Genomic DNA, 26983 nt, shown 5'->3' on the forward strand with positions numbered 1-26983 from the left:
TTGCAGAAGAGCTGGTCTTTTGGCCACATATGTAGCGTAAGGACTCGGGTAACAGGGGCAGGTCTAAACTTCTGCCACATGGCCGGCTTGTCTGGGGAAGGGATGGAGACACGGAGCTGGCGGGGAGTCGCTGCTGGCACCTAACAGGCATCAAGCCTTTCAGCTCCCTTTGAACTTGGCCAGGCCGAAGCGAACAGGCTAGGCATGTCTGATAAGGCTGCTGGAGAAACAGCTCCACAGGGTTTGCAGAGGTCCCCAGGGCCACCAGAGGCGATGTGCCTGCTGCCTAGTCCACACACACACACGTTCTCCTCTCCTGGTTCCTGGAGAAGGGACACAGCATTTCGAGCCAAAGCCACGGTGCGGTGGCTGTGGTGGCAAAAAGCAGCATGAGGGCTGCCTGTCACGTGTGATGGGCACAGGCTGGAGCCGGGCCACGGTGCTGCCACAGCCTCCGAAGGGCGTAACACGCTCAGTGTTGTGCCTCTCACTAGAAGCACCCGAGGATTTATGTTCACTTGCATATGTTTGGTCTTGCACCAGTAGTTCCACTAATTGCTGTTGGTCAAGCTCGTAACAGCACAAAAATGGGAGCAAGTGTGAACATCTCAGTTCCCAGTGCCTGATTCTGGAGCCTCAGTAATGGACATACATCACCAGCTCCGTGCAAGATTAAATTCAAACCCTGAGCCAGAAAGGTAGTGACTGGACGCGTGACCTTTGCTAGGACTGGAAGAAGGTTCTTGAACAAGTGAAGGGACAATAAAGTGCGGCTAAACTCACAGTGAGCAAAACCAAACATAGCAGTTCTCAGCTATGTGCGTAAGTTGAAAACCAATCATTGCAAAACTGCTCATGCAGCTCAGCGACAACCAATTGCTAAGAAGCTTTTTTACTGAAAATATGGCAGCTGCCAGCAAAGCATTTCTTCAGAACGGCAAATACAGCTAGCCACACGCCATCTGCCAAGCACACATTTCGGATCAGCTAGAAACGTACCACAAAGCAAGTCAGCATGGATAGAGGTGCCTGAGGAATATATAAAGCAAGGCCTGGAATCCACACCTAATGAAAACTAGAGTATAAACGAGCCATGAAGTACAATCTAGCATACCAAACGATTCTGAAGAGCTTTAGACTTACTCCTGAGGGCTGCTGGTAGTGCCCCAGCTGCTGAAGGCTGTGGGGCACAGCCTGGCTCTCGCTCAGAGGTGGGCTGTACACCCGCTGGATAGCAGGAGGTACCGGCTCCGGCAGGGACGAGTAGATGACGCTTTGCTGGCTGCTTTGGGAGTCTGAATAAACAGTGGACCCCTGGCCACTGTCAAACGTGCTGTCAGCTGAAAAAACAATATATTTTATTAAAAGCTCAACAACTCCAAACATTCCAGTAATGATTTAGAGCAAGGTTGACACTGGTTTATGTAATTAGCATTTTTACTACCCTAGCCCTTTCCACTGTATAAATGCATTATACAACACGAATGTTAACTTTCTACAAAAGGCACATGCTGCTTCTCTTAAGCCAAAACCTATCCCCATGGGATTCCTGTGCACAATGATATTTTAGGCACATTGGTATTTCCTTTAAAGGGCAGAAGATTGACATTAAGAACTGTAGACATTTATAGATTTTGTAGGATGAAAGGAAAGGGAACCCCAGTTTGTAATGTTCACAGCAGATCAGGGAGCCTGTTAGAGTTAGATCTCCCAGGGATGCACCAACGAACACCTTTTTTTATTAGTAGCACTGAAAATTACAAAAATCTTTACACTGTACGCTTTATTAGTTCAGCAAATCACACCCTACTTGGGTACACAGCAATAGCTCAAGATGAAGAACAGACAACAAAATTTGCAGGTTTGCAGTGATTCACCATTCAGAGCTCTGCTGGAGTTTCTTATGCGAAGCTAACCTGCAGAATTGCACAGCTGCCAGTACTGGGCAAGCATCACATCTTTTGTCTGATAGAAATAAAACTGCACACCACTGAGTATTACTGATTTAAAAATGTCTTTTCATGACTTTTAAAGCCTGTAAAGTACAGGTGCCCAGTTCCTGAGAATAAACTACCATATCCTTCATTTGAGAAATAAAATGAGGCAACCAAGACTGTAGCTGTAAGTAACCAAAAAGACAGATAGCTTGTAACAGAGATTTAAAATTCAAAACTGAAAGAGAACTGCAACTCAGTTGCAAGAAAATAGCTTAAATTACAGCTAAGTTTAAAAGCTATTTCTTTTTCCAACACTTTCCATCTTCTCTTTTTTTCCATATTCCAAATAAGGTTTTAGTTATTTGGCTTTTAAATAACAAACTCTTCTTTAATAGCACCAGAAATGACATTTCTCTTCAGTACTCACAAACTATTCTGCCAACTAGTGGGGTTTTTTTGTTGTTTTGGGTTTTTCTTTTGTTTGCTTTTTCAGAATTAAACTCCCCTCTATATTTATTCAGCTCATTTCTAAAAAGAGTCAACATGGCCCTACTCTAAGGCAGCAGGGATTTCTACCGCATACACACTTCCATTTTATTACAAACAATTTTTTAAGACCTGAAAGAGGGAAAAAAAAAAGTAAAAAAAAAAAATTACGACAGTAGAGTGCAAAAAGCTGTAAGTCTATCTCAGATGTTTGTAGAGCATGCATTACACATTGAGTTATTAATTTACATTTTTACATTTGACCTCAGATTATTATATGAATTGGTAAAATGCTAATTTATAGAGGTCTTATGCCCAACATCACTGAGAACATGTTCAAAGACATCTGACGGTGAATTGCCAAATAAAACCAAGAATTGGTTAAAAGCTGAGGAGGAGTAGGAAATAAACTGAGGTGCTTATATTTACTATAAAATTCTGCCAACTCATGTCCAACAGAACCATGGGAAGCACAAGCAGCATCATTGTACCACTGGAAACAAAGTGTCATAATTATGGTGTTTCTCAAAAGACTTAGATAGCATGAAAAAAGGGTATGATGTAAAAAAGTGAAGTGAGATCAATATAGCCACTTACACAATACCTGAGAATTAAAGCAGCAGCTGCCTCTTTGCTAAAGATAAAGCATCTTTAAATATGCTTACACAAAAGTCCGTAACAGTAAACCAGAAACACTATGATAATAGTTTCGTAGTAAAATATGTACAACAGATTTAATCAGAAAAACTGGCTAGAAAAAAAAATTAGAACTCTCATAAAATTTCAAATCTTCCAAGCTAAAAATAACTTTCTTCAACATTTCCTTCAAGATGTTTGAAAGTATAAACAGACTAATATTTCAATACCAGAGCTTTACTCTGTAGCAAAGGTTGATTTTAGGGGACAGAGCCACAGGGACAAGTTGCTTTAGGGAATGAAAAACACTACTTCTTCACGGCTTGCTGTTTGCTGGAGAGAAGTCAGATGCTCAGAAATAAAACAAGAAACAAGCTCTGCAAGCAAGGCCAGGTAGTCCCTGATTCAGAGACACCCCAAAATCAGTGCTTGGAATTAAAACAGGAGATTTAGATCCACCGGTCTTGAAATAGCCCAGTGTTCACAGTTGAGTCAGCCCCCAGCTGAACATGAATTGTTGGCAGATCATCAGCTTGTAGCTACCAGGGGCTGGACAAAGGAGAGCAACCACCTGCTCCAACCTGCCTTAAAGATTAAGCAACCCCCTCACTTTAAGGCCAGGAGCTCAGGACAAAACAGAGCCTGAGGAACAGAGAGAGCACCAGCAGGCACCAGTACCTAAGGACCCCAATAATAATTACAGCATCAGCCCACAAGTTCTGGTGCTCCCAACATGCGTGACCTAACCGCAGTTATTATTTCCCACAAAAGAGGGAAATCTTGAACTACATTACGTCACATTCAGAGATGTGTATTTGTTTTTCTGCTGGAGGCCTTTGCACAGCTTCACAAAAATTTTCACACAGCCCATCAAGAGTAACTTGCACTGATCTGGTTTCAGCAAGGTCTGCTTTTCCATAAACATCTCCACGTTGCCAACAGCATTTGAAAAAGCCACCAGTCACCCTGACCAGTTTGGTGCCAATTCAATTTCTGCAGGCTCCGGATCTGCGTTTTGCCCAAACTTAGTGCTGATCCCACCACCTGGCACAGAAAAAGTAATTTTTGTGTCTAGCAGCAGATCTCCTTTCCTGCTTTTCCATGTACAGATACATTATGTTTTCTGCATTAATTGCTACTGAAGGAGGAGCCGTGTCTATATAGCATAGCTTTCCTTGAAACTGGTTCTTTCAAAATCATTATACGTCTGCCAGAGACGCTCATGTTCTTTAGGCTGCTGCGCAAAAACCCTGCAGAGCAGCTCATCTCACTGCTGAGCTCAGATCATCGCTGATTTCTACCCTCGGGCATTGGTCACCGTGTGCTCACAGAACCACCATGAAACTTACACGCAACAGAGGTGACACTGGTGGGCAGGTTCTGCTGAAAGGGATGCTGGTCCGCCTCGGGCTCCTCCGACTCTGACAGGACATGGTGGCCAGTGTGGGAAAGGTAGGTGACCTGGACCTGCTGTGCGTGCGGCGTCTTCAGCTTCTCCAGGCATTCAGAGTCCCGACGTTCCTCTAACTGCATCCTAGGCCAAATTCTCTCTCTTCTCCATAGTATTAACGCTACTCTGTCACGTATTGACTTCGCGACTATCTTGAGATCATTTTCATGAAAAAATCCAGAGTCAATCTACAGAGGAGGCACAAACTCAGCAAGGTTATGTGTGCAGGGACATGCACATGTGCACACACGCTGCTTCAATCTCTTCCTAACAGTGAAAACATCAGTTTGAAATAACATGAATTCCATATTTATTCCTCACAAGAACAGGAACTTGAGCTTGATGGGGGTTTGTTTTGAGCAAAACTTCTATTCCTAGTGTGTTTTAAAACAATACATAATTCCTAAGGCCTGAATTTTGGGTCAATTTAATCACCAGTTAAGGTCCATTAAGAAGAGAGCAAGTGTAACTGCAGATTGGTTCCTTTTTTTTTTTTTTTTTTTGAAAGGCTAACAGGACAGTCAAAAGAGGAAAAAATATCTCTGAAAAATGCTCTTTGAACAATGCAACTAGAGTAAACCATACTACACCTAAAATAGAATTTATTGCCTTAACCTTTCCAGTATACACAGTTTCCCAAATTGCTCAAATTGCTGTGCTTGGTATCAGAGCAAGTCATGAAGGAAGCTATGGTGAGAATTTAGTCTCAAATTAACTTCTCTTTAAAGGCAAAGTCAGTCAGTATTGATTGACTCTGAGACAGGCTTTTTCTTTATAAAAGTCCAGTGCAGGCTGTTCACATCTGACTGAAAAGGGGACCAGACTTCCTCTGAATCCAACTGCATAACAGAGAAAATAGAAGTTTGTCTCTGTGCTAGTTGTATGCATGATTTCTTACAGTGTAGGGTATGAATTTCAGTCCCATAGTGACCTACCAGAGATTTGCCTGTTCTCCCTACATTCTTAACATCCATATTCTACAGATTTGGAAACCCTTATATACATGGATGAAATCTAGGGGGCTTCCTTCTATGCTCTTGCCCAAACACAAGACAGTTTTACAGCTTAGATTTTTGCTGTTTAAAATTAATAGGTGCAAAGCAGCTTAAAATACAGCTGCAGATGGATATGGGTATTTTCCACTGTCTGTGCCCTCAGACCTTGATGACATTCTGGACCGATGATCCAGCAAACACTTATGACAGAAGGGAGTTACTTGAGAGAACCACCACACAAATCGAGAGAACCTTGTATGGCATCAATTAACAAGCCCAGTAGATTCTGCAGGACAAAGCCTAATGGGAAGACACTGAAAACCTGGCACATCAACCATTTTTTAGCACAATTCGTATTCCTACACCTGTATGTGGCTAAAGCTTTTAATGAAGACATGCTATTTTACAGCATCCGCTGGTTGCGAAAGGTTACTTCAGGTTGCACACCTGCCAGAACATTTCAAGTTCTTTTTGCCTGCATCATTTGGACAGGCTGGAAAGCCTGACTACTGAAAAAACAGCAATACTGATCAATAACTCCCCATACTCAAAGGGTCTCCGCATCCTCCTCTTCCACAGGACACAAAGCAACCCAAATTGACGACAGCACCTGGCTTTGATGTTCCACAATTCATAAGGGCTAGAAAAAGACATTTAGGAACAATGTGCCTCTTTGCCCACATCCCCCCAACAGCTTCAACTTTGAAAGCATTTCATAGGCACTCAGGTAACTGTTAATGTAATAATAACACAGGTTTTAACATTATGTGGGAAAGGCTATAGTATTACAGTAGTTTGGGAGCGATCTTTGAATATACTTTTTATGAGAATTATTTCCTCTTCAAAACAAAATAGCACATCTGTGAGCCAAGTAACCTACAGAACTTCAAAATCCCAAATAAATCCATAATTATTTAAATGCAGAATATAACCACAAGTAACTATACCAGAGCAACTTTTAAATTAAATGAGTTCTGTAACAATACCTTGCCCCCAAAATATTGGGCCCACTGCAAACTAACAACATGACAGAGGAGCCTGAACTTCTCCCACTAAATTTGGAATACATGGTGATGAGTCCAAGAAGAGTAAGGCAACACTAGCAAAATGAGTGCCTCCTAAGCAGAACGAGAGTGGTGATGACAACATCATTAAATGGGATCCCTTGGGATTTAGATTATAATAGGAACATTTCTGCAAATGCAAGAAAATTCAGACCCTTGACTCAGTGCTTAATGATTCTATGTCTCCATGACATCAGAAAACCCAAACAACTGCAGTAAAGACATTAAAATACACGTTCAAGGACTGCATAGTGGAACTGGAACACAAAATAGTTTTTCTAACAAAATCCCACAAGTTTTTAAGTTGGTGAATTTCAGTATTTCAACTTATCTGTTAAAAAATCCAAAGCTTATTCCTAACTGTGCAGTGGTCTTGAATCTAGTTTCCTATTTATGTTTGGTGATAGAGTGGCTGATCACAGACTTTCCTCATCTACATTCCTCCTCAGTAACACCAACAGAAAAGATTGAAAGAAGGGTTTTGAAGAATTCAGTGCAGAATATTTTGTGATTGAGCTTTTGAACTCAAATTTATTTCAAGATCATGTCTGAAACTAAAGGCTCCAAACAAACTTGAAGACATTCAGCAGCTAACAAAAACTGGCAAAACAGTTTTCAAAATATAAAAGTAGAAGAGACCTCTATGGTCCCTAAGCTATCTGAAATGCCATTTCATACATCTGACTTTCATACTTGGTAAACTATGTTTTTCAGTTATTAATTCTTCCCTTCTTGCAGCATTCATTCTAAAATCAATGCAGACTGCTTAAACTAGACACCTGGAATGGCTTAAGTGGAAGTTACTTTACCAGAGTCATTCCTGCTATCCTTTGAGATTTATGCACTACTTTAAATATACATATATATATATATATATTTGCCAGGAGGAGTTTATTTTACCATTTCTTGTGCAACATCATCAGGAGTTTCCTTCTCCAGATCAAAAGTAAACTCAATGGCTCCATTATCTTTGGGTTTTCCTTTCAGTTTCTTAGGATCTTCTACCCAGAGTCTTAAGGCAATAGAGGATTTCCTACCATGGTCTTCTTCCGCAAGTTCCACTCTTACCCCAGTATCTTCAGCAAAAAAGGCATGGCTTAATAAATCTTTAATTTCATATCTGCAATGGATATAAAGAGTATTAAAATACTACAAGCCTTAAGCAATTTCAAAGTTTGTAAAGGGAAACTGCTGTTAAAGGCAAAAACATTTACAATATGTGCAGTGTTCATCCATAAGAAACTTGTGTTCTTAGCAAAAAGACAGTATTTACAGTGTTACTGAGGGCTGCTGAAAAAATGACATTTCCTATTTCACAAAGCTTCAGCAACACTCATAACACCTTAAGCCTGCGCAGAAAAGCAGATTATAGCTTTGCTCAACTTCTCTTCAGTATCTGAGCTTAAAGAGTACTAAAAAAACCCCAAACAAACCAAAACCCCAAAAATAACCACACAAAAAAAAAGAAACCCACCAGAAACATTCCCTCTGGGTAGTCAGTGGAGGTCCTTAGAAGTTCTGTTTGTGAAAGTTAGGAAATACTGAACAGTAGACACATTCATCTATGAGAGGCCAGTATAAGAAGATTAGGTCTTAAAACCAAAGCTGGGAACAGGGCACAATCTGTTTCCGTACCCAGAGGCTAATGAGTCAACAGAATCTGCTGTAACAGCTTGTGGTGAATCTACCATGTCGCATTCATGGTTGACCTCCACCACACTCGATGCTCCATGCAGAACCTCCTGAGTGAGATTTTGTGGACAGCTACGCCAGAATACGCTAGTTCATATGTCCACAATGATGCTTTCTGACCTTATTATTTGAAGCCGAGAGGTTAAGACACACAACAATGGCATTTACTTAATTATCCTGACATTATATAGTAGAAAAGCAGGTAATCATTTATATTTGTATTTCCATTCTGCATTTTCTCCTGCACAGGGGAGATCCAGAGGCCAGAACAAAAATCCACAGACAGCTTTAAAATCCCTGCATACACATTATTTAATACAAAACTTGATTACTTGAAACAAACCTTTCTTCTTTATTTTTGCAAATGCACTCCCCAATTATTTCTTTAATTTCAGGATCAGTAACTTTCTCAAAGCTTGCTGGCTTTATACCCTAAGATGATAGAGAAAAAGAAAATTAGTTTGAAAGAGGATTACATTGTATCTCTTCAGGACATTTTTCCTGAAGAGGTCAATTCAACCCTTGGAGCAACAAATACTTTAAAGCTGTTAGTCTTAATGCAAAACTGAATTGAAGATTTAGGGCTACCATATTTAAGTACCATCGCACTTCAAAATAAGCACATGTGTTTGTAGATGAACTCAGCCGTACACAGGGCTAACCTCCCTTTTTCTTTACTAACCCTTGCAAACCTTACCTTTATATCCTGTGGCTTCAGCAGTCAATACTCAGGAAACAGCCAATTTTAAATGTTCAGAATAACCCTTTTCTGAAATTATTCCTTTTATGTTTTGCCTTAACTCAAAACACTATATGAATAAAGGCAAACAATCATGTTTTTCTTCAGATAGCCAATTTAAAGAATGAGTCAAATATACCTTGGAAAATTCCTGCTTCCCACAAATCTTTTGGTTTTCTATGTCCTCACTCTCCAATACCCCCACCCTGCAAAAAAAAATCCCCAATAACCAATCCCAACACCAAGCAGGGGAGCAGGAGAATACACCCAACAGCTCTGTGTTGCTCTTGAATTTCCCCAGCACATTGTTTGAATCTCGTCAGGAATGAGCGGCAGAGCAGGTGTAACCTATAAATCAACCTATAAATCAAGTTAAATCTCTGTCAAATGTTGACATTTTTGCTGAGAATAGTGTTCAGCTCCAGATTTGTAACACCTAACCTATAAAAGCATGGCCTTCCAAGGAGAAAACCCAAGGGTCCATCACAGAAGGAAATGCGAAGAGAAGCAGAATCTGCTTCTCTGCATCGGGGGCTCTGGCTCAATGTCGGTGCAAGAGGAACAGTTTGCATTTCCTTCAGGTTGGGTGCGTTTTTTTCTAAGATGATGAAGAGGATTTAAAAGAAGCACAGACACTCTTCTAGGGCAGTCATAGGTTATCTCTCCCTATTTTTTAATATTTCAGGACCAAGACCTTACCTCAGCATGAACCTTCTCAAGGTATGTGTTATTTTAATTAAGAGGCTATACGTCTTACCAACATGAAGACAGAGTGTAGGAGAAGCAGTAAGCACGTTCTCAGGCTAAATAACAGTTAATATATTATCTCATCTTTCTGTACACATCAAAATATAGTCAAAAATAATTACTGGGAACACCTGAGCAGTTAACATACATGCAGCTGTGCATTTCCAAAACGCAGGCTGACTTTCTCCTGATGACAGGCTGCAGTCTGGGAGGAAGGGATGTCCCATTAGGAACAGGTGTCATTTTCAGCAAGACCACCCTACCCCTCTCCTCCTCAAACAGCGTAGGAGACACTAACAGATACCCAACACCCATAATGCTGGTAACTCGTTCAGTTCAACAGAAGATTTCCTATGAATACTTTTCACGTATATCTTCAGCTACAGACAAGAATGGCAACACAAGAAGTTATCCTTTGTATTTGCGCTGTTCAGCTTAAATCACAAAAAAAATGTATTCAGTTTTTAAAAAAGTAATACCTCTACCTACTAAGACAAGACGTGTATGGATGAAAGTTTGACGAAACTAATTTGGGAATAGATTCTACGGTTAGATCCTATTACTTAAGGACTCAAGTATTTCCAATGAAGTCAATAAGCAGAATAAAAAGGAAACATGATTTCCTTTATCTAAAAAGCCCAGACTCTGATTAAGCACATAAATGTCCAAAGCCCATTCAGTTAACTCCATTCAAATCCTTTTAAAGTTTCACCCTGAAAGAACAGTAAATAATGGACCATGCAGTGGCAGACAAGCAGGCCCGAAGTCCTGAAGATTGGACTTATTGGCTCACCTGATTTTGTCTTGAATAAAAGGGTATTCCAGAAAGTATCTGCAAGTACTTCAATGAATTTGGTCTGGAATAAATTTTATGGGCAAATTTCAGTAAGAGCTGGTGTCGCAGCACTCTCCAAACTAGCCGGCTGCAACAAGGTCTTTTACCATCTCATACCAACACACTCTTCAGGCCAGTCCCTCTGCTGCCTTCTCCTAGTCTCTCCTCATCCCGGACACACTCCCTCTTCTTTCTGCTTCCTCCTCTCTCTTCCTTGGCTGCCCAACCTCTTAACAGAACCAGCCACAGCTGCACCTCATCTACATCAGCCAACGCGCCGCCCCTGAAGCCAGCCCAGAGCTGTGTATTATCAATGATAATTAACCCAGCTTCATTCTTCTGCAGGTTGTCACCCCTAGAATTTCTGAATATTCCAGCATCAGATTACACTTTATTAACATTCTGTTGCCGCTCAAGCCTCAGATTTTACTTTAAACTTTGATTTATTAATTTATGTATTAACATTCATAAATTTTGAAAAAGAAAAAAAAAAACAAATATGACAGAACAGTCACACAAAGACTCAGCTTCCCGGCTTTGCCTAGGCAGAGAGCTGCTGAGATCCAAAACAACCATTCTTGTGAGAACAAACCAAAATAATCCATACACGTGGCTGGCTGGCTGTGACCCACTAAAAAGAATTATTTGCTTGACCAAACCTAAATCTTAGGAAATGAGGGTTCAGATTTTGTATGTTAGAAAAATGTGTCAAGAATAGAGAGTGCCTAGGCTCTCAAAGTCTAGGCTTGCTCAAAACAAGCAAATGCACACCGCAGGGTGTCAAGAGCATTTCTTAAGAGAGCTCTGACAGTACCAAAATACGTTTTTAGCATGGATCCTCTATACCCTAACACAGCCTAAAGCTAGAGAAGCCTATCATGTTCCCAGATGGGGAGGAGTTTGGAGAAACCTTCATTAATTCACAATAGAAAGCAACAGGACAAATGTCTGCATTTTCAAACATTCCAGTTTGCCATAGGAAGTCACCGATTTCCACCTTGTGAAGAATGGGTAATAAAGACTATCATCTGCTCTAGCTTAATGCTTACTGAAAAATATCCCAAACGTGCATAGGTATCAATTTAACCAGGAAAAAAAACAACAAAACAAGCCCCCCCCAAAACAACCCCACAAAGCAGCAAAGGCAACTGCCACCATACTCCCTGGAGAGCTTTCAGCCACTTAGAGGAATACGATGCTTAATGTATCTACACACTCAAGGGAACCTGCCGATCAGGTTTTGGGTATCTTAACAGCAAATGAACATATGACACACACAAATACCCTAAGTCATATCACAGTATCTCTTGATTTTATTTTCTTTTCCAGAATTCACAGACCATCTTCAGTTACATTGTTCAGCTTGAACATGACTGGGATGGAGCAGGGCAAGACATGTTGGGCATCTAGGAATCAGGTTTGCCTGAAAATGGTCCTTGACAGATCCCTGATGACTGACCCTGATTTTTGACCTTACAAATTGCTCCCACAAAAAAAAAAAAAGGCAACTCCTGCAAACACCTTGCAGCAAAAACCTTGAATGTTTTACTTTCAAAATCTTTTGAAGGAACACTGACTCCTCTCCGAGCATCTATTGGTTTTATCTACTGAACAGCTAAGCTACAAATAGATGACCAAAACAAAACAAGGACAAAATACACACAGTGAACTACTGAACAGAACTGCTTTTGCCAAAGTGTTTTCTCAATGCCCATGTGCTATATTATGCTTTTGCTCCTTATTCTTCATTAAAACCTCCAAGGCCATCTCACTGTAACGCTGCAAACCCTCCCTGCAGTGTGGTGCCCTGATGCTTACAAGCCCCCTGACAGTGAAGGGGATTCATGCGAAACGCAGGTTTCCATTTGCAATCAAAGGACCTATCGCACTCATTTATACAAAAGCCATCTGCCTTTCCTGAGCATTCCCAAGGAAACATAGCACTGAAATTCAAAGTATATTAGCTAAGGAATTATCAATGAGAGTTTGAAAATTGCACAGCTGTCTTATAAAAAAAAGTAAATTCAACACCACTGCACCCGAGATGCAGGGCCAGCTAGCTGGCATAAGGTGCATAGGGATATTTTCACACATTCTTTATGTGCTAAAATACATATAATCCAAGAGCAAAATAAGAGAAGATCAAATAATCTCCCTTTCAAGAATTTCTGTCTCAAATAGAAAGATTTACTTTGAGTCCCTTATCACGACTTAAAGGTCTCCCCACCTTCTTTCTGAAGTGATTAGACTTGAAATACCTTGCACTCCACTATAAGATAGTTGAGCCTACAGTCAGGCACACACAGGACATTAAAGTTTTAACCTCTGTGTTGGGGGAAAAAGTGTGAAGCCCATTTTTCAGAGATGTAAAAATAGCTGCTTGTCATTCTTCCATCAGCAGAGCACACTTTTGAAAGTGTTAACATGTAATGCTTTAAAAGGTGCACAGGATATGCCACACAAGTCAATATAAAGCCTGACCCACGTCAGCAATCTTTCTAAAGGTTTTCCTTCCACAGAGGAAAATACCAGGAAAGCCTGCTGTGGACTAAGACTCCACCTTCTACCTGAAGGTGGTCTCTGGATTCATGCCGTTCCTAGAAATGGGAAAACAAACAAAGCAGCCCTTCGAAAAAAGATGAATCTGTTTCCAGCTGCAATTCCACTCTACCACACACTCTCTCTGAAGTCAATAAAGTGAAGGCAGAGTTCTCAGTTTTGTCAGGATTTTGTTCCATGACAGTCAGCAGCAAGATCACTGTGTGCAATTATAAACTCCTCTCCATTTCATTCCAAAATGGTACTCCATCCTAATGCTGATCTAAGATTATCTACAGATCTAAGATGGCTAAAACACACAAAAAGTCAGTGCAGTGACATTCAGAACATTACCTGTCCGTTGTTGCTGTGCTACAGCTACAGCATTTATTCTAGCTGTATGAGCAATTTAAAACCTAGACTGCGAATGCTGAGAAAACATTCAATACATTTACAAAAAAGAAACAATAGGAAAATTTAACATACAAAACAGAACCCTATAAACACGTGGGTTGTTTTAAAGCATGGGTTTGTCCTGCTAAACGCAATGAGGTCACCATGAACCCCCAGCAGATACAGCCAGTCTGCTGTGCATTCTGCAGTGCATCAGTAAGAAAACATTGGACTGGAGCTGCATGGGAAGGTCACAGACTCCGATGTTTCATCACTATTGTCTACATCAAAATCAGTTGGCAGAATGATTAAACACAAAAAAAAAAAAATCTGACTAAGAAAAACCATCAAGTTATGCATGAAAAATGAGATTATGGCACTAGAATGAAGGTCACTGCAAATATGCTGACCAGGAAATAACTTCAAAATTAACTGCAGCAAATGCGGCTTGGACCTGTTGCTTGAAAAATATGTATTTTCTGTTTATGTTACACATCCACTTTTTTAATGTTTACACTCCATAATTCAGGCTGAAAGGGCAGAGAACAGTGACAAGTCATAGCAAGCATGTCCCATCTGGCAAAGAAATGAGCCCCTCCATACATTTTGAAAGTGACTGCCACTTTATCCTAGACTGCTGTTTACATACAGTTACACAGATGTAAAAACAGGATGGAAAACTACAGCAGCAATTAAGCCAAGAGAATATGGTCAGGCAGAATAAAAGGTCACTGAAGTAAGTATAATAATCTTACAGTACTGATGCACATAATGCGTAGTATCTTAACACAAAATAGTAATGTCTCAGAAAAGTAATGTTGTTTTCTATACCAATAAGAACTACCAATTGTGACTTGACCAGCTGACTTCAGAGGTATCTTACATCCTATTACCAGGCGAGAGTTTGACAGAGCGTTAGCAGACAGCAGAAACAATTGAAAAAGCTGTTATGATGGCAAAACCCAGGTAACACCCCGACTGTGCTGGGCAGCTGAGGGAGCGTGCAGCCCACATCACCCAAGGGAAGGTTAGGGGCAGTCAGAAGAAAAAGGTCACTACCGTACCTTCACTGGCAAGTGTTCATTTGCTTGATGCAAACCCTAGGAAGCAATTCCGACCCCTTTAGATGCTATTAGCACTTCCAGCGGTTGCCACCATGATGCTGAGCCCAAGGTATGAAAAGCAAGTTCTTTTATATTCTTAAAATAAAAAGCATCAGGAAACTAGACACAGCAATCACATTTTTACACCGCGTTGGCCCTCAATTTAAAGCACTACAAATCATGTCTACATTTCTGGTACAAAAAAATTTAAATATTTTTTTTTTTAAATTCAGTAAATTTCTCACTGACAAGCTGAAATACGTGACAACGATCAGGAGCACTGCACCACTGAGCCCCTCCATCCGAGAAGGTCAGGGCCACCTTCTGCTCCAGTGAGAACCCCGAGCCTCACCTAACACTGGGAAGAAAACAGTCTAATTTGGCCTCTTGCTTTTACCCTATGCTCCGTTTCTCTACTATATTTCAGTCTAGTAAAACCCAATGCTAGCAATAGCTGCCGCATGACTAACCTCAATCCTTCACAAAAAGTGACTGTAAAGTTTTCTCGTCAGTACATTGTCAGTGCCCCAGCTAACGGGGCAGACCGCAACGTTTGGTGATGGCTCAGGACCCTAAATTCTGACCCCTCCACAGCCACAGCTTCCCTCTGCCCCATGGCACCAGCTGGGCGACTCACATGGGTCGAAGCGGGTTCCTTTGCTGTCGCCAGGTCTTCTGCGGGTGCAGCTCCTCTATAGAAGCTGTTGAGCCCACGAGAGGGGTTCTTTCTGGGACAGAGGATCTCCCCCAGGGTGCTGATGCTCCTCTGGCAACCTCACCAAGAGGTCCACCCCCTGCTCCTCCTCCCTGTCTGACAGTTTAAGCAGCTCATGGCACTCCACAGGGCTTTTTCCCTCTCCACGGGGAGCTGGGTTAACCCTTTCCTTGGAATGATAGTAATGCTAATTTTTTCATCCAAAGAATCCCAGTGCCTTTGCTCCCACTGCTACTGCCCTGAGTTCAGCTGAAAAACACAGCAAAACACACCCTCCGTGCCTGTACCTGATGCTTTCTGCTCCAGCTCTCCCTACTAGACAGCTGTTTCAAAAATACCCCTTACCAGTAATAAAGTGACCTTTCAAGAGCTTCTCCGCCACTAGTTGTTCTTCATGATATGCATTATTTTCCACTCTCTGAAGTTACTAGTGTAAGAGCAGTCTTATGAAGTTATCATAATTTACCATATAATCATCAGCTATGTAAAGGTTATTGCCACAGAAAATTAGTTGGCTCAGATTTTCACTAGTATTTAAAAAAAAACTACTTAAGCCTGCAAATTGAAATATAACATCTAATTAGGAATCCTCTGATTAATCATTATTCTTGGCCATCTTGGATATTGCTTTGATAAATGAGGCTTAGGAGCCTTACGAAGTCTTAATTACCAATATTCCAGATGGCTAAGAGTTGTACACAGAGTTTCTCTGGGTACATGGAGCAATGGAAGTCATCTATATCATTTGTGGCTCTACAGCGCATACACGTACCCAGGGCGCCCTATCACCAGCTAACAGTGATGGCAGCCCCACAAACAAGCAAGGCACGCTGCTCACGCAGCGCCTGCCCAGGGCAGCAGGTAACACATCCTGCACGGCTCAGGGAAGCCATTCGGTGTCTAGGGTTACTCAGTTTGTATCACATTCAGGAGACTAGTCTGAGCCCGAAGTTAGAAGAGACTCCTGTTGTCACCATGTGAACCTTTAGAGCCCAAGGAGATGTCTCCTAAGCTACCCACAGAGATGGCATTTCGAGCCCACCCAAAGGGCTACACACCTAAGCAAAGCCAACAAGCTGTTCTCCCAAAGAAAAGAAACTTTTCCTTGTAGGGGAGGAGTGAATGGAATAGCAATGTGATAAAGCACCGTGCCATCAGGATGCGGAACGAGCAGCCATCCTCATAAGGATTCAGGCAACCCTATTTCACTTGTGTGAGAAGCTGAAGCTAAACAGCACTGCTGAGCAGCTTCCGACACCTTTTTTAAAAAAATTATTTCTGAATAGCTATAGAATGAAGGCAACACTCTAAGAAGAGTTAAACTACCAGAAATCAGGGTTGCAGTCCATTAGGGAAGACTCAGCTTTAACAAGTTACAAAAGGCAGCTTGCGACAATTTATACAAAAATGGAATTAAAGCTGCTTTCCCTCTTCAGATGTGTCCTCACACTTTCAGAAAGTCATCACAACTCTCTCACTTCCAGCAGGGACATCCTCCCTCCTGTGTCTTGTGATACTGACCTCAACTTTTTAAACACAGACTCCTGAATCCTTTGCATCCTCGCTCTCCCAGCAGGCCATCACCATCACAGCTAGTTAGCACAGCAACCTACATGAGCACCAGCTTCCTGACATCCTGGTCTTCAGTGGTGGGAAGAGACAGATATTGAACACAAACTATACCTATAAAATTTAAATGGCACAGAAACCCATCACCTGGCACATGCGAGTCTTTGGGTATCTGATGAAGTCGTCTCCAATAGCCAGTGTGAGAGGTCAGCATACAGCACGTGCCAAAACGCAGCCCTTGAGCAATGTGTGCTGACCGCAGGGTTTCACAGAACTGCATTGTACTAGCTTGACTAAACCCCTCTGAGAAGGCAGGTGGTCTCAAGCACCTATCAAAATCAACCAGTTATTACTAAGTTTCATTTAGGAACCTTTTTGCTCATAACAATCAGCTGGGTAAGAGGAATACAAAGTAATTTTGGGACGGCACTTTTGGAGACAGAGATGCATGGGCTCAGTGTAACTACTCTTCCTACCTTAGAGGTCAAAGAAATAAAAGCAACAATTATCTGTAGCTAATCGTTGTAACTTTTAGCACAGCTTTCTTAGGATTACTCTCTTCACATCTCCAGCGTGCATTTTTTGGTGATGCATGAGGGCCAAACCACACAGATCAACATCTTATGTAGCAACCAGATGGAAAGAAATATCTGGGAAAATCTTTGACAAACCAGTCTGTTTAACATAGCTTATCATGAAAAAAAAAATCTCCTGCAACTCTTGGTTTCACTTAACCAAGTAGAACAAAACATAACCAGAGCTGCCAAAGCCTTTGGCAAGTCTCGTTTCTCTGCAGTCAGGGATTTGCAACGCGATAGCATCTTACAGACTCAGGAATTTTTTTCAGGCATTCGCAGTACTGCTCATGGAGACAAATACATCTGGGGGTGAGAATGTTGGAGAGGGTATTTTATTCAGTGTAGAGATTATTCTAGAGTGACATCTCCTCCAGCCCAACATCACCTGAAAATGCAGCAAACCCATTTCCATGGTGCCTGTCTGGGGATTACCAGACCTCGCCAAGTTCCAAGATGCTGATATAAAGCTCCTCTGGCTGACTCCAAAACTAAACACTGCTATCTTTTCGCTCTTCTATGTGTAACAAATTGTCTGAAGATATAAACAGAGAGAATCTGTGCTGGAACTCTGAATCAAACATCCTCCATCATATAAATAAGGATTTAGGCTGTAACCTGAAAAGCTGCCCCTTTTAGCTTTGCAGGAAACTTGATCAAGTCTGAAAAGCCCCCATTTAGGAGGCAAGACTAGAGTGAAGATTTCTCCTTGCTCATTCTTCCCAAGTTTTATGCATTTTTGGCCAATAGACACAAAATCAGCAACAAAGATTACCGAAAATATTTTATGCAGCTGCAGTACAGACAAACACAACACAGCCGTGCGACTGCAAGCTTACAAATAAACCTGCAACAAGTTTGTGTAACCCAGAGCTCAGATACCTCAAGTTCCACAACACACTAAACATGACAGAACCGACACCTCACTGGAACACATTTTTTAACTTCCAAATGACAAAATCCCAGTGCAACTTAAGGATGTTTACTCACACAGGTTACTTTCCGGTAAATTTGAGCAGCATTCTGGCATTCTGAGTAAGGGTATTCTGAGGTAGCCATTTCCAACATGCACATTCCAAAAGCATAAACATCCACAGATTCATCGTAGTGTTCCTCATACATTTCCGGGGCCATAAATTCTGGTGTACCTACACAGACATACACAAAGAGAATGTAAATTTTTTATCAAGTCTAAATGGCTTTAACCATGATCTTTTTCGCCTATAGGAAGCATGCCCATCATAGCTGCGTAAGGCTGCACGCAAGGTTTCGAAAGAGGGAAATAACCAGAGTAAGCTCAAGCATCCTCCAGGGAAGAAACCCAAAGTCAACACACACACATTTACATATCCATGGCTCGCTGCTAACACAACGGGCAAGAGGAAGAAAAAAAAATATTCAAAAATGAACAATAGGAAGAGATATGGCACACTGCCTGACCATACTGGAAGGCATGAAATGGTTTCTTTTTCTGAGTGGAGTGGAGGATGCCTGCAGGCTTGTGGAGGTGAAAAGAAGAAATGAGAACCTTCATCATTGTTTTCATCAATGTAAATGTGAATATTTTTTTTCCCCTCAGAGATACATAGCAACCACCTGGCAGACAGACAGCACTTTGAAAGCAAGTAGTATCACAAATCACCTACAAAGTCACAGGCAAAATATTAAACCTAATTCTGCCACTGGTTTAGTGGGACAAATCAATGAGGCTACTCACAGAATAAGGTCCTACTCGACTGGGATTACGGTGTCAGGAATCTGATGCAACTGGATAAATATTAGGTGAAGCACTGTACTTGCTGCTTCATAATGGGAAGTTGCAGCTTTGCGACAAGCAGCGCCTTACAACGCCTGCACAACAAGCTACTCCGAAAAGCGTGGTCTTATAAAGCAAAAGGGGAAAAAAATCAACACCATGGTAATCTATTCCAGGAGCTGAATCTCATCATGTAATTTATGCTTAGAAGCCAAGACTAATTTATTTCCTTTTTTGAATTTAGAAAAGATGAAGGAAAGGAGATCAACGCAGCCATGTGCTGCGGGAAGGGGCCAGGGGGACACACACGCTGGGATGCCAGAAGAGGCGCATCAGGTCTTGGACCACTCGAAGGACCCAAATAGACTCTGCCCACCCAGCCCAGCCCCAGCACCCAAACTGCCCCCCAGCACCTTGGCAGGTCCCATAGTTTCCTGTTATGATATCTCTACCTCAGCAGCAAAAGCACAACTGTAGTGACATAGCAGGAAAAACCAGTTCTTTTGACATAAGCTTTTTTTTTTTAATGGCAACATAAATGACATCTCTCAAAATTAGGGTCTGTCAGTAAAAAACTCTGCTTTTGCATGTGTTCACAAGTAGACTTGGCCTAACTCACAAAACAAACCTCAGCACAAGCATTACTGTACAATTCGTTTTACAAAATTCAGGACGGATCTCTCCCCTTGTTTACGTCCCTTCCACCTCAGAGACATTCATCCCTTCAGCCTTTGCCATCAGCCGGACCCATGTTGTGAAAGCTTAACTTAGTGCCTGCTCCTCAGGCTCTTCTCCCAGCTGTCACGCAGGCGGTAGCTGCTGCTCTGAAACAGTTAACAACTGCCACAGAGAATGTTTTTTGGAGCTGCTACCTTGTTTTAGAAGGAACAAGACTCGGAGGCAGGAGTGAATCTCATGAATTACAGAGCATTTAAAGCAAATCTGAAAAAGTGATAGCGCTAGTCTAAGAAGCAAATGGAATTCCTGATACTGTTCCAAAATAGCATGAAAATGACATTTTCTCCCATCCCTCAGGGGTGGGAAGGAATACCTAACAAGTACCCTTAAATGAAACAGACCATCTAAATGGAAAGCAGCTCAGCATCTATTCAGCTCCTCTTGGCAGAAGGAGCTTTGCCCTGGCTCGGCTCCCCGCAAAGGTACGTTGCAAGGTCAGGCAAGCATCAGCAACGGCACGAATGCAGCAAGGGAAAAGCTGGACCTCAGCCATGCTGACTTCATTCTGTTCAAGCCAATATAAAATTGCAGCTACTAATATTCTTTTAAAGCTACTACATCTATGGAGGGGCCAGAATTACTCATATCATCAGTGTTTCCAAGTCCTCCTAGTTCTTTCCTTGGAGTAGCACTGCTCATGAAAAGGTAAGCTCAGATATATTGCCAAAATGAATGCAGACACCTTGCCAGCAACCTGCAGCCCTTTTCAGTATTGAATTTCTTTTAGACGTGAGCATGCTTTGATGGTGTTGTGGTAACAACTGATTTTACAAAAACTTGTATTAGTATTTCTGGTATTATTGCCAGTATTGATATTACTGATATTGTTCCATTATGCCCCATGGACAGTTGTTACACTGCAAAAAAAAATATATGAAGAAATGCTGAGCCTCAACAGAAAAAACACCACCAATTATTAAAGTCTAGAAACTAGAGGAACTTAACAGATATAAACCAATAAGGTATCCAAGCACATTTCCAAAATTTCTGTAATTTTGACTACAACCATACCAGGCTCCCTAAGCATTAAGGTCAATACTTTTGTACAAATCATTGTAAAGAATTATAATCTCTGAAAATCTGAGATGCTAAAATAATTATTGAAGCAACTACTCCTTGAAAGATAGGATGCTGTTTTCATATGTAGTAATGGAACAGTGGTTGTGACTATCAGTTTGCTAACTCTAATTACCTAGAATCTAATTTCCATTTATATTGTAATCTGAAATAGGACTACGTGCATGATAACTTCCCCCGCTTTCAGCATCATTTCTCAGGAGTTTGCAGCTTCCTAGAACAATCATGTACAGATCTGAACAAGGAGATTTGCTACCTACATTTGGGTAAAGAGCACAAAATGCTGGCAAATTCAGGAAAAAATATTTACACAGAAAACATTAAATGTAAGTTTTGTAAGGAAACAAATTCCTTCAACAGTCATTTAGAAACTGCTCCTCTCAGTTCAAGCAAACCCAAGTTCTAACAGTCCTCATGTGGGCACCACCCAAGGGCATCAGCTATTGCATATCCTAGTGGAAATTTCTTTTAATTTCGTACCTACTGGTTTTTAGTAAACTGGAGATGTTTCAGCAGAAGTCTGCCAGGATGGCACGGAGACAGGCACGAGCTCTGCAGCTGCCTGCAGAAGCAGCCAGTTTTGCTGATGCCCCAGGACGGGGATAAGGTGTTCCAGCCAGACCAGCTCCCTGTGACCTCTCCACAAAGGAGAGTGGCTCAGCTCCACAGGGCACTGCTGCCTCTCCCTTCAGCAAAAGTAACGGTCCCTACCCCAGCGTCACTGGAAGCAGAAGACTTCCCAGGCTTTTGCAGCACTCCCTTGTTAGGGAGAGAGCAGGGCATCCTTTCTTTTCCCCTCTCCTCTCTATTGTTCTCCTCCCCCAGCAGGCACCAACCTTGTTCTCAGGAAGACAATGCACACCAGCTGCTGAGAACCCTTGCCACTCCTTTTGAAGGAGAGAGGAGGAGGATTTGCGGACACCAAGTACTATTTCAATTGAAAACCAAAAGTGTTTTACATTGTGATAGAGAAGGAAGGAGAAAAAGTCACGATACCATTTCCTAATGATCGAGATTTTTATAGCGGTAAGAAAGGAACCACCACAAAACCACTTTAATCTCTACTAGCAACCTGCGAGTGAAAAAAACACTAATGCAAAACGTGAAAGACATTAAAAAGACAACCGCCATAACAGAAGGAAGCCAAGGAGAATAGGAGGATTACCTATTACACTTTTGGCAAACGAAGCCCTCTTGAGGGTTGCCAGACCCAAGTCTCCTATTTTCACAGATCCAGTTGGTCCAGTAATAAAAATATTGTCACATTTTAAGTCTCTGTGAATTATTGGTGGAGTTCTTGTGTGCAAGAAAAGAAGACCCTTCAGGATTTGCCGGCACCAGCTACGCAGGACTTTTGGTTTCATCACTTTAAATCTCTTCAGATACCTAGAGCACAAACACACACAGAAGTGGGTATAATGAAAATGAAGCATTATTAGAGATTCTAGGGGCTTTAGCAGCTGTAACTGTTCTGGATAAAAGCCCCTTATTAGATGCCATATTAGCAGCTCAGAAATACTACAAAATTGAAAGAAATAGATCTTTTCAAAGGAGGAATTAGAGCATTCATTTTTAGGGAGGAAGATAATAAGCATTTTTGTTGCAAATACAACCAAATATTTGCAAGTCTAATAGTACAGCAATTCACTTCATGCAGAGAACAGCTTTAGAATAGGTTTCATATGCTCAAATCAGAATAATACTGAAGTTTAATTTTAACCACAAGACTTTGACCTCTCCATTTACCTAAAACACTAATTGGGAGGGTACATCTTGGAAAAAAATGTAGAACCTGCTAATGCACTGGCAGAGCAGCACACTGGATATATGCAGTGATGAGTACTGCTCCCATTGGGGCTGAAAATCTGTTCCAGAATTCATGCCAACTGTTTTATATCAACCTTAACAAGATTGTCAGTACCAGAAGCTATTAATTAATATTGTTTAGTGGATAACCTAGAGCACCTTCTGCGTCAAAAAGAGATTCTACCATTCAAGTACTATTCTATCTGAATTTCTAACAACACATGCAAATACAAGCACAAAAGCAATCACAAAAACACACCCTGACAAATTAAAACGTCACAGGCAGAAGATGAAACACACCAGAGAACAGCTTCTCGTTGCATAACAAACAGGAGAGCAGGGAAAAAGAGATGGAGGCCAAAATTCTTCCTGTCAAATCAATGCAGTTCAAACGCTGGGACAAGTGACAGACACCAGAGAACAGCTCCATTTTTTTTTTCTTTTATCTGGAGATACCTTTTTTCAGAATATGAAAGTAGGATTTTTCTAAAAATTTCCATTGCTATTCTTAGGCTCCTCACCAAGAGCGCAATACTTACGTCTTTAGTGTTCCGGAGGTCATCAATTCTGTAACCAGCACGATGCACCTCTTGCCTTTTGCACAGGATTCCCAGAAGTCATAAAATCGCACAATGTTTGGATGCTGTAGACCTTTCAACATTTCTGCTTCCTCTTTAAATCTCTGCCTCTCTACTTTTGTGAGTTTTCTGTCCTACAATACAAAGTGAGGCATTATTAGCAACGAACAGACAAATATAAAGGCACTGCACTGCTAGGGTATTCAGAATGCTGGATTTGTTTTATGCTTGTATCAAGAGCAATTACAAAATCTTTTATGTAAGAGATGAGCAGTGTGTATGAACTAGGGCACTCGCCTTAAATCCAGTGTCAAGAAGACAAAGACTCGCCCCTGAACAAAGAGATGCCTGTGCTACGCTCTGCTACATGACAGCATTAATATTGCAGGCAGCACAAACACACCCGTGGCTTGACGGATCAACACACAGCTATTTACCTCTTGTTTTGGTTTGGTGAGGCTCATTACCTGGGAGATTAACACACACAGGATCTCATTCCTAGGTATGAACGCCCTCCCAGCTAAGCTGCCGCTGCCTTTTACAGCTCTGACTGCCCACCCGCTCCCACGACCACTCCTGGGAAGCTCTGGCAGGTCCATTGGGTGAGGTCCCACAGCAACCACACTGTACCGCCCATCCCATTGCTCTAGGGACAAATTAAAACAATACTCCCCCCTCCAATAAAAAACAACAACCCAAGAACAACAGAAAAACACCCCCAAACCACACACACACACTTTTCTACTTGTTTGCTGTTCTGCCTGATTCTATGGCCTCAAAAATTGGCAAAGGAAGGATTTAAAGCTGTCCTTCAGCCTCTTCTGTAGGCTGCACATTGGCCACATGGAAATACTTATTCTTTTAGATTAGAAATGTGAGGAATGTCATGTCCTACAACTCTGGTTTTCCTAGAGAAATCTGGAAGCATTTACTATAAACTCCAGGCTGTGAAGCGACCCTGCAAGGAGCACAGAGCCCTTCTCGTCCCCACTGGAACTCATCTGCAACAGAGACCCCTACAACAGGCAGCTTGGATGCATGTCCCAGCCTCTTCAGACCACGTAAAGAGCAAAATGGGAGTTTCACCAAGGAGCACCACCATCTGGGTTGTCTCCCCTGGATGGCTGTCAGGCTGGGAACACTTTCCCCTCCACCACCCTGGAAATGAACCTTTTTTTGTTCTTTGAAAGGCACAATTGTGTAACTGTTCTTACTTACAGCAGCAAACACTCACAAATCAGCAAGATTAATTAGTTCATATTTTAACCTCAGACATATTCCTTTTCTCAGTTCACTTAGGCATGTTTGTAAGAGCACATACGTCGTGAATTAAACTGGCTCCCAGCTGATTTGTAACCAAGATGCAGAGGGATTGGGCCACTGCTGTTTTGATAGTTTGATACCCTGCCCTCATCTGTGATTGCAAAGAGCTCAATAAAGGAACAAGAATTTCTGCAGCTACAAACAAGTCAGCTTTGCACAGAGACTTCCTGATAGGAAAGCCCGGGTTGAAATTATGATGCTTTGGCTGTTCTTGGAAGACACAAAAACTGCTTCCCCAGCAGTATGTGTGCATTGAAGGGAGCATTTCTATTTCACACTGTGACTACCGAGGGGCTTCTCAGTTTTCTTTACGTTTTGTGGAGGAGCATCAGAGCTAATGTTGCCCTGAGCAACAGCAGCAATCTGGGCTGGCACCACTGGGTGCCCACAGGGATCCATGCCTGGGTCCCCATGGGCAGCCGGGAGCACCCCATGCCCAGCAGCATGCCAAACACCAGTGGCAGCGCAGGGCAGTATTTCTGCTGCTCTGTAGCAGCTGTGTTTTAATAAGTTAAAAAAAAAAAAAAAAGAAAAAAAAAGAAAAAAGCAGCAGGCTGTCTAATGAGCCAGTACAGAAGAGCCTGAGAACTGCTTTCAAATCCATCACTTCTTCCCCTGCTGCTGAGTTTCCTCTTAATTTAAACCCCGTAGAATAAATCAGACACACTGCTATTAGAGAGGAAAAGGAGCAATTCCTTGCATGAGACAGGAAGAGCAGTGTGGGCTAGCAGAGAAAGGAAAAGGTGGCAACCCAGATCCAGCAGGTGTTCTTCAAAAACCTTCTAATTAATTAAAAAAGTAAAACCATCCCCCCTGACTCCCATTTCCAGATTTCTGAGCACTGTGAGAAATTTTCCACTGCGACTTTAAGGGTAACTTTTAAAAATATCCTTCAGACATTGCAGACAACCATATTCTGTATATTCTATGTATTAGGAGCAGCAGATCATTTGGGCTGCTTTCTGAATTCAAAGTACTGAGACAACAAGCTGGGCAACTGCAACAAAGTGATTCTGGAAAACAAATATGTATTTTGACTATAACTACAGGAAAGAATCTGGATTTTTGTGTTCTTTTTTTCATCAGAATAGCAGCCAGGCATCTCAGAAAAAAAGCCTGGGTCCAGCACCAACACTTGAGAAGTGAGGGCAGGGGCAGGGGAAATGCGCGGGCAGGGCCTGAGGCAGGGCAGCCGCCCTCCCGGCCACAGGAGGGGCCCTGCCACTGCGAGGGCTCAAACAACCTTTTCTAAATTCCTCCAGGCTGAACCTGACACGAGTCGTTGGCCAATGCGTAAGCTGCTTCTGAAAGGGCTTAACAGTTGAACCGTTCTTCTACTCTGAAGCAGTAAAAACACCCGTTGAACTGTGTGACTCGCTCTGGTTTTAATCCAACCCCAGCAAACCTTCACTGAGTTCACAGACACTCACTCCCCATCATATAATCCACAGAAGATGAAGCGTCCTCATGCTGAAGGTAAGGTCGTTTCAGGTTTACACCCTTAGGACATCAAATTCTAAGACAGGGAATATGATTCTTTGGAAAGGTCACACTAGAGAAAGCTAATCCACTTAACCGGATTCAAGGCATCACTTTGCATAACCTAGATTTGTCAGAAGTTGGGGGGATGAAGCAAGTTTCCAGATACGCCCAAGGAGTCGCCACCCATCATGCTACCTGTGGTGGCAGACATGTACATCACCGTACAGCTGAACGGGGATGCAGAATCACACACCAGAGCCCTGCTCCTCCATAGCTTCACAAGTGCAACAGCAGCGTCCTGCTGAGCTGACAAACGAGCCATGCCTCGCGCTGCTCCATGGCAGTTATGGCCTCACTGCTATTCTCAGTGTCCTCAAGACATGGGACTTGAAGCTTGGAAAACGTTCTTAACATGATGCAGGAGACACCGACATTAGTTTGCAGATATCTACATGCTTCTTCTTGCACAGCATTCACACCTCTTGGCTCTTTACCTTCGTACTGGGACACAGTCTTGGCTCCGGAGGCGACACTGTAATTCCATTTCAAATAACCAAAAGCTTCTCAAGCCTAATACTTAGCAGCAAGGTTTCTAGAATAAACTTCAGCCTTCAAACATCTACAGCAATTCCACTGAGCTGGTTCAACTTTTCCAGACAAACTGAAGTTAAACAGAACCAGGCAAGAAGCGAGATGTCTGCTCGGTTTGTGTTACCGCTAAGAAAGAATCTGTAAATTTAACTTGTTTC

At 42.0% G+C, this 26983-nt stretch overlaps 1 protein-coding gene across 10 annotated transcripts in view; it reads right to left on the reverse strand.

Annotated features, from left to right (window-relative positions):
• WNK2 (WNK lysine deficient protein kinase 2) overlaps nt 1-26983 on the reverse strand; it is a 112410-nt gene that overhangs the window by 50593 nt on the left and 34834 nt on the right. For all 10 annotated transcript variants that reach the window (XM_037385938.1, XM_037385940.1, XM_037385933.1 and 7 more), the window contains exons 3-9: nt 23391-23563; nt 22211-22431; nt 18465-18622; nt 8604-8692; nt 7469-7688; nt 4409-4697; nt 1144-1340 (exon numbers count right to left, since the gene is read on the reverse strand). In XM_037385938.1, coding sequence (XP_037241835.1) covers nt 1144-1340; nt 4409-4697; nt 7469-7688; nt 8604-8692; nt 18465-18622; nt 22211-22431; nt 23391-23563 — 1347 coding nt within the window. The remainder of the gene's footprint in view (nt 1-1143; nt 1341-4408; nt 4698-7468; nt 7689-8603; nt 8693-18464; nt 18623-22210; nt 22432-23390; nt 23564-26983) is intronic.

Source organism: Falco rusticolus, chromosome 4 (assembly GCF_015220075.1).
Source record: "Falco rusticolus isolate bFalRus1 chromosome 4, bFalRus1.pri, whole genome shotgun sequence".
Taxonomy (NCBI): Eukaryota; Metazoa; Chordata; class Aves; order Falconiformes; family Falconidae; genus Falco; species Falco rusticolus.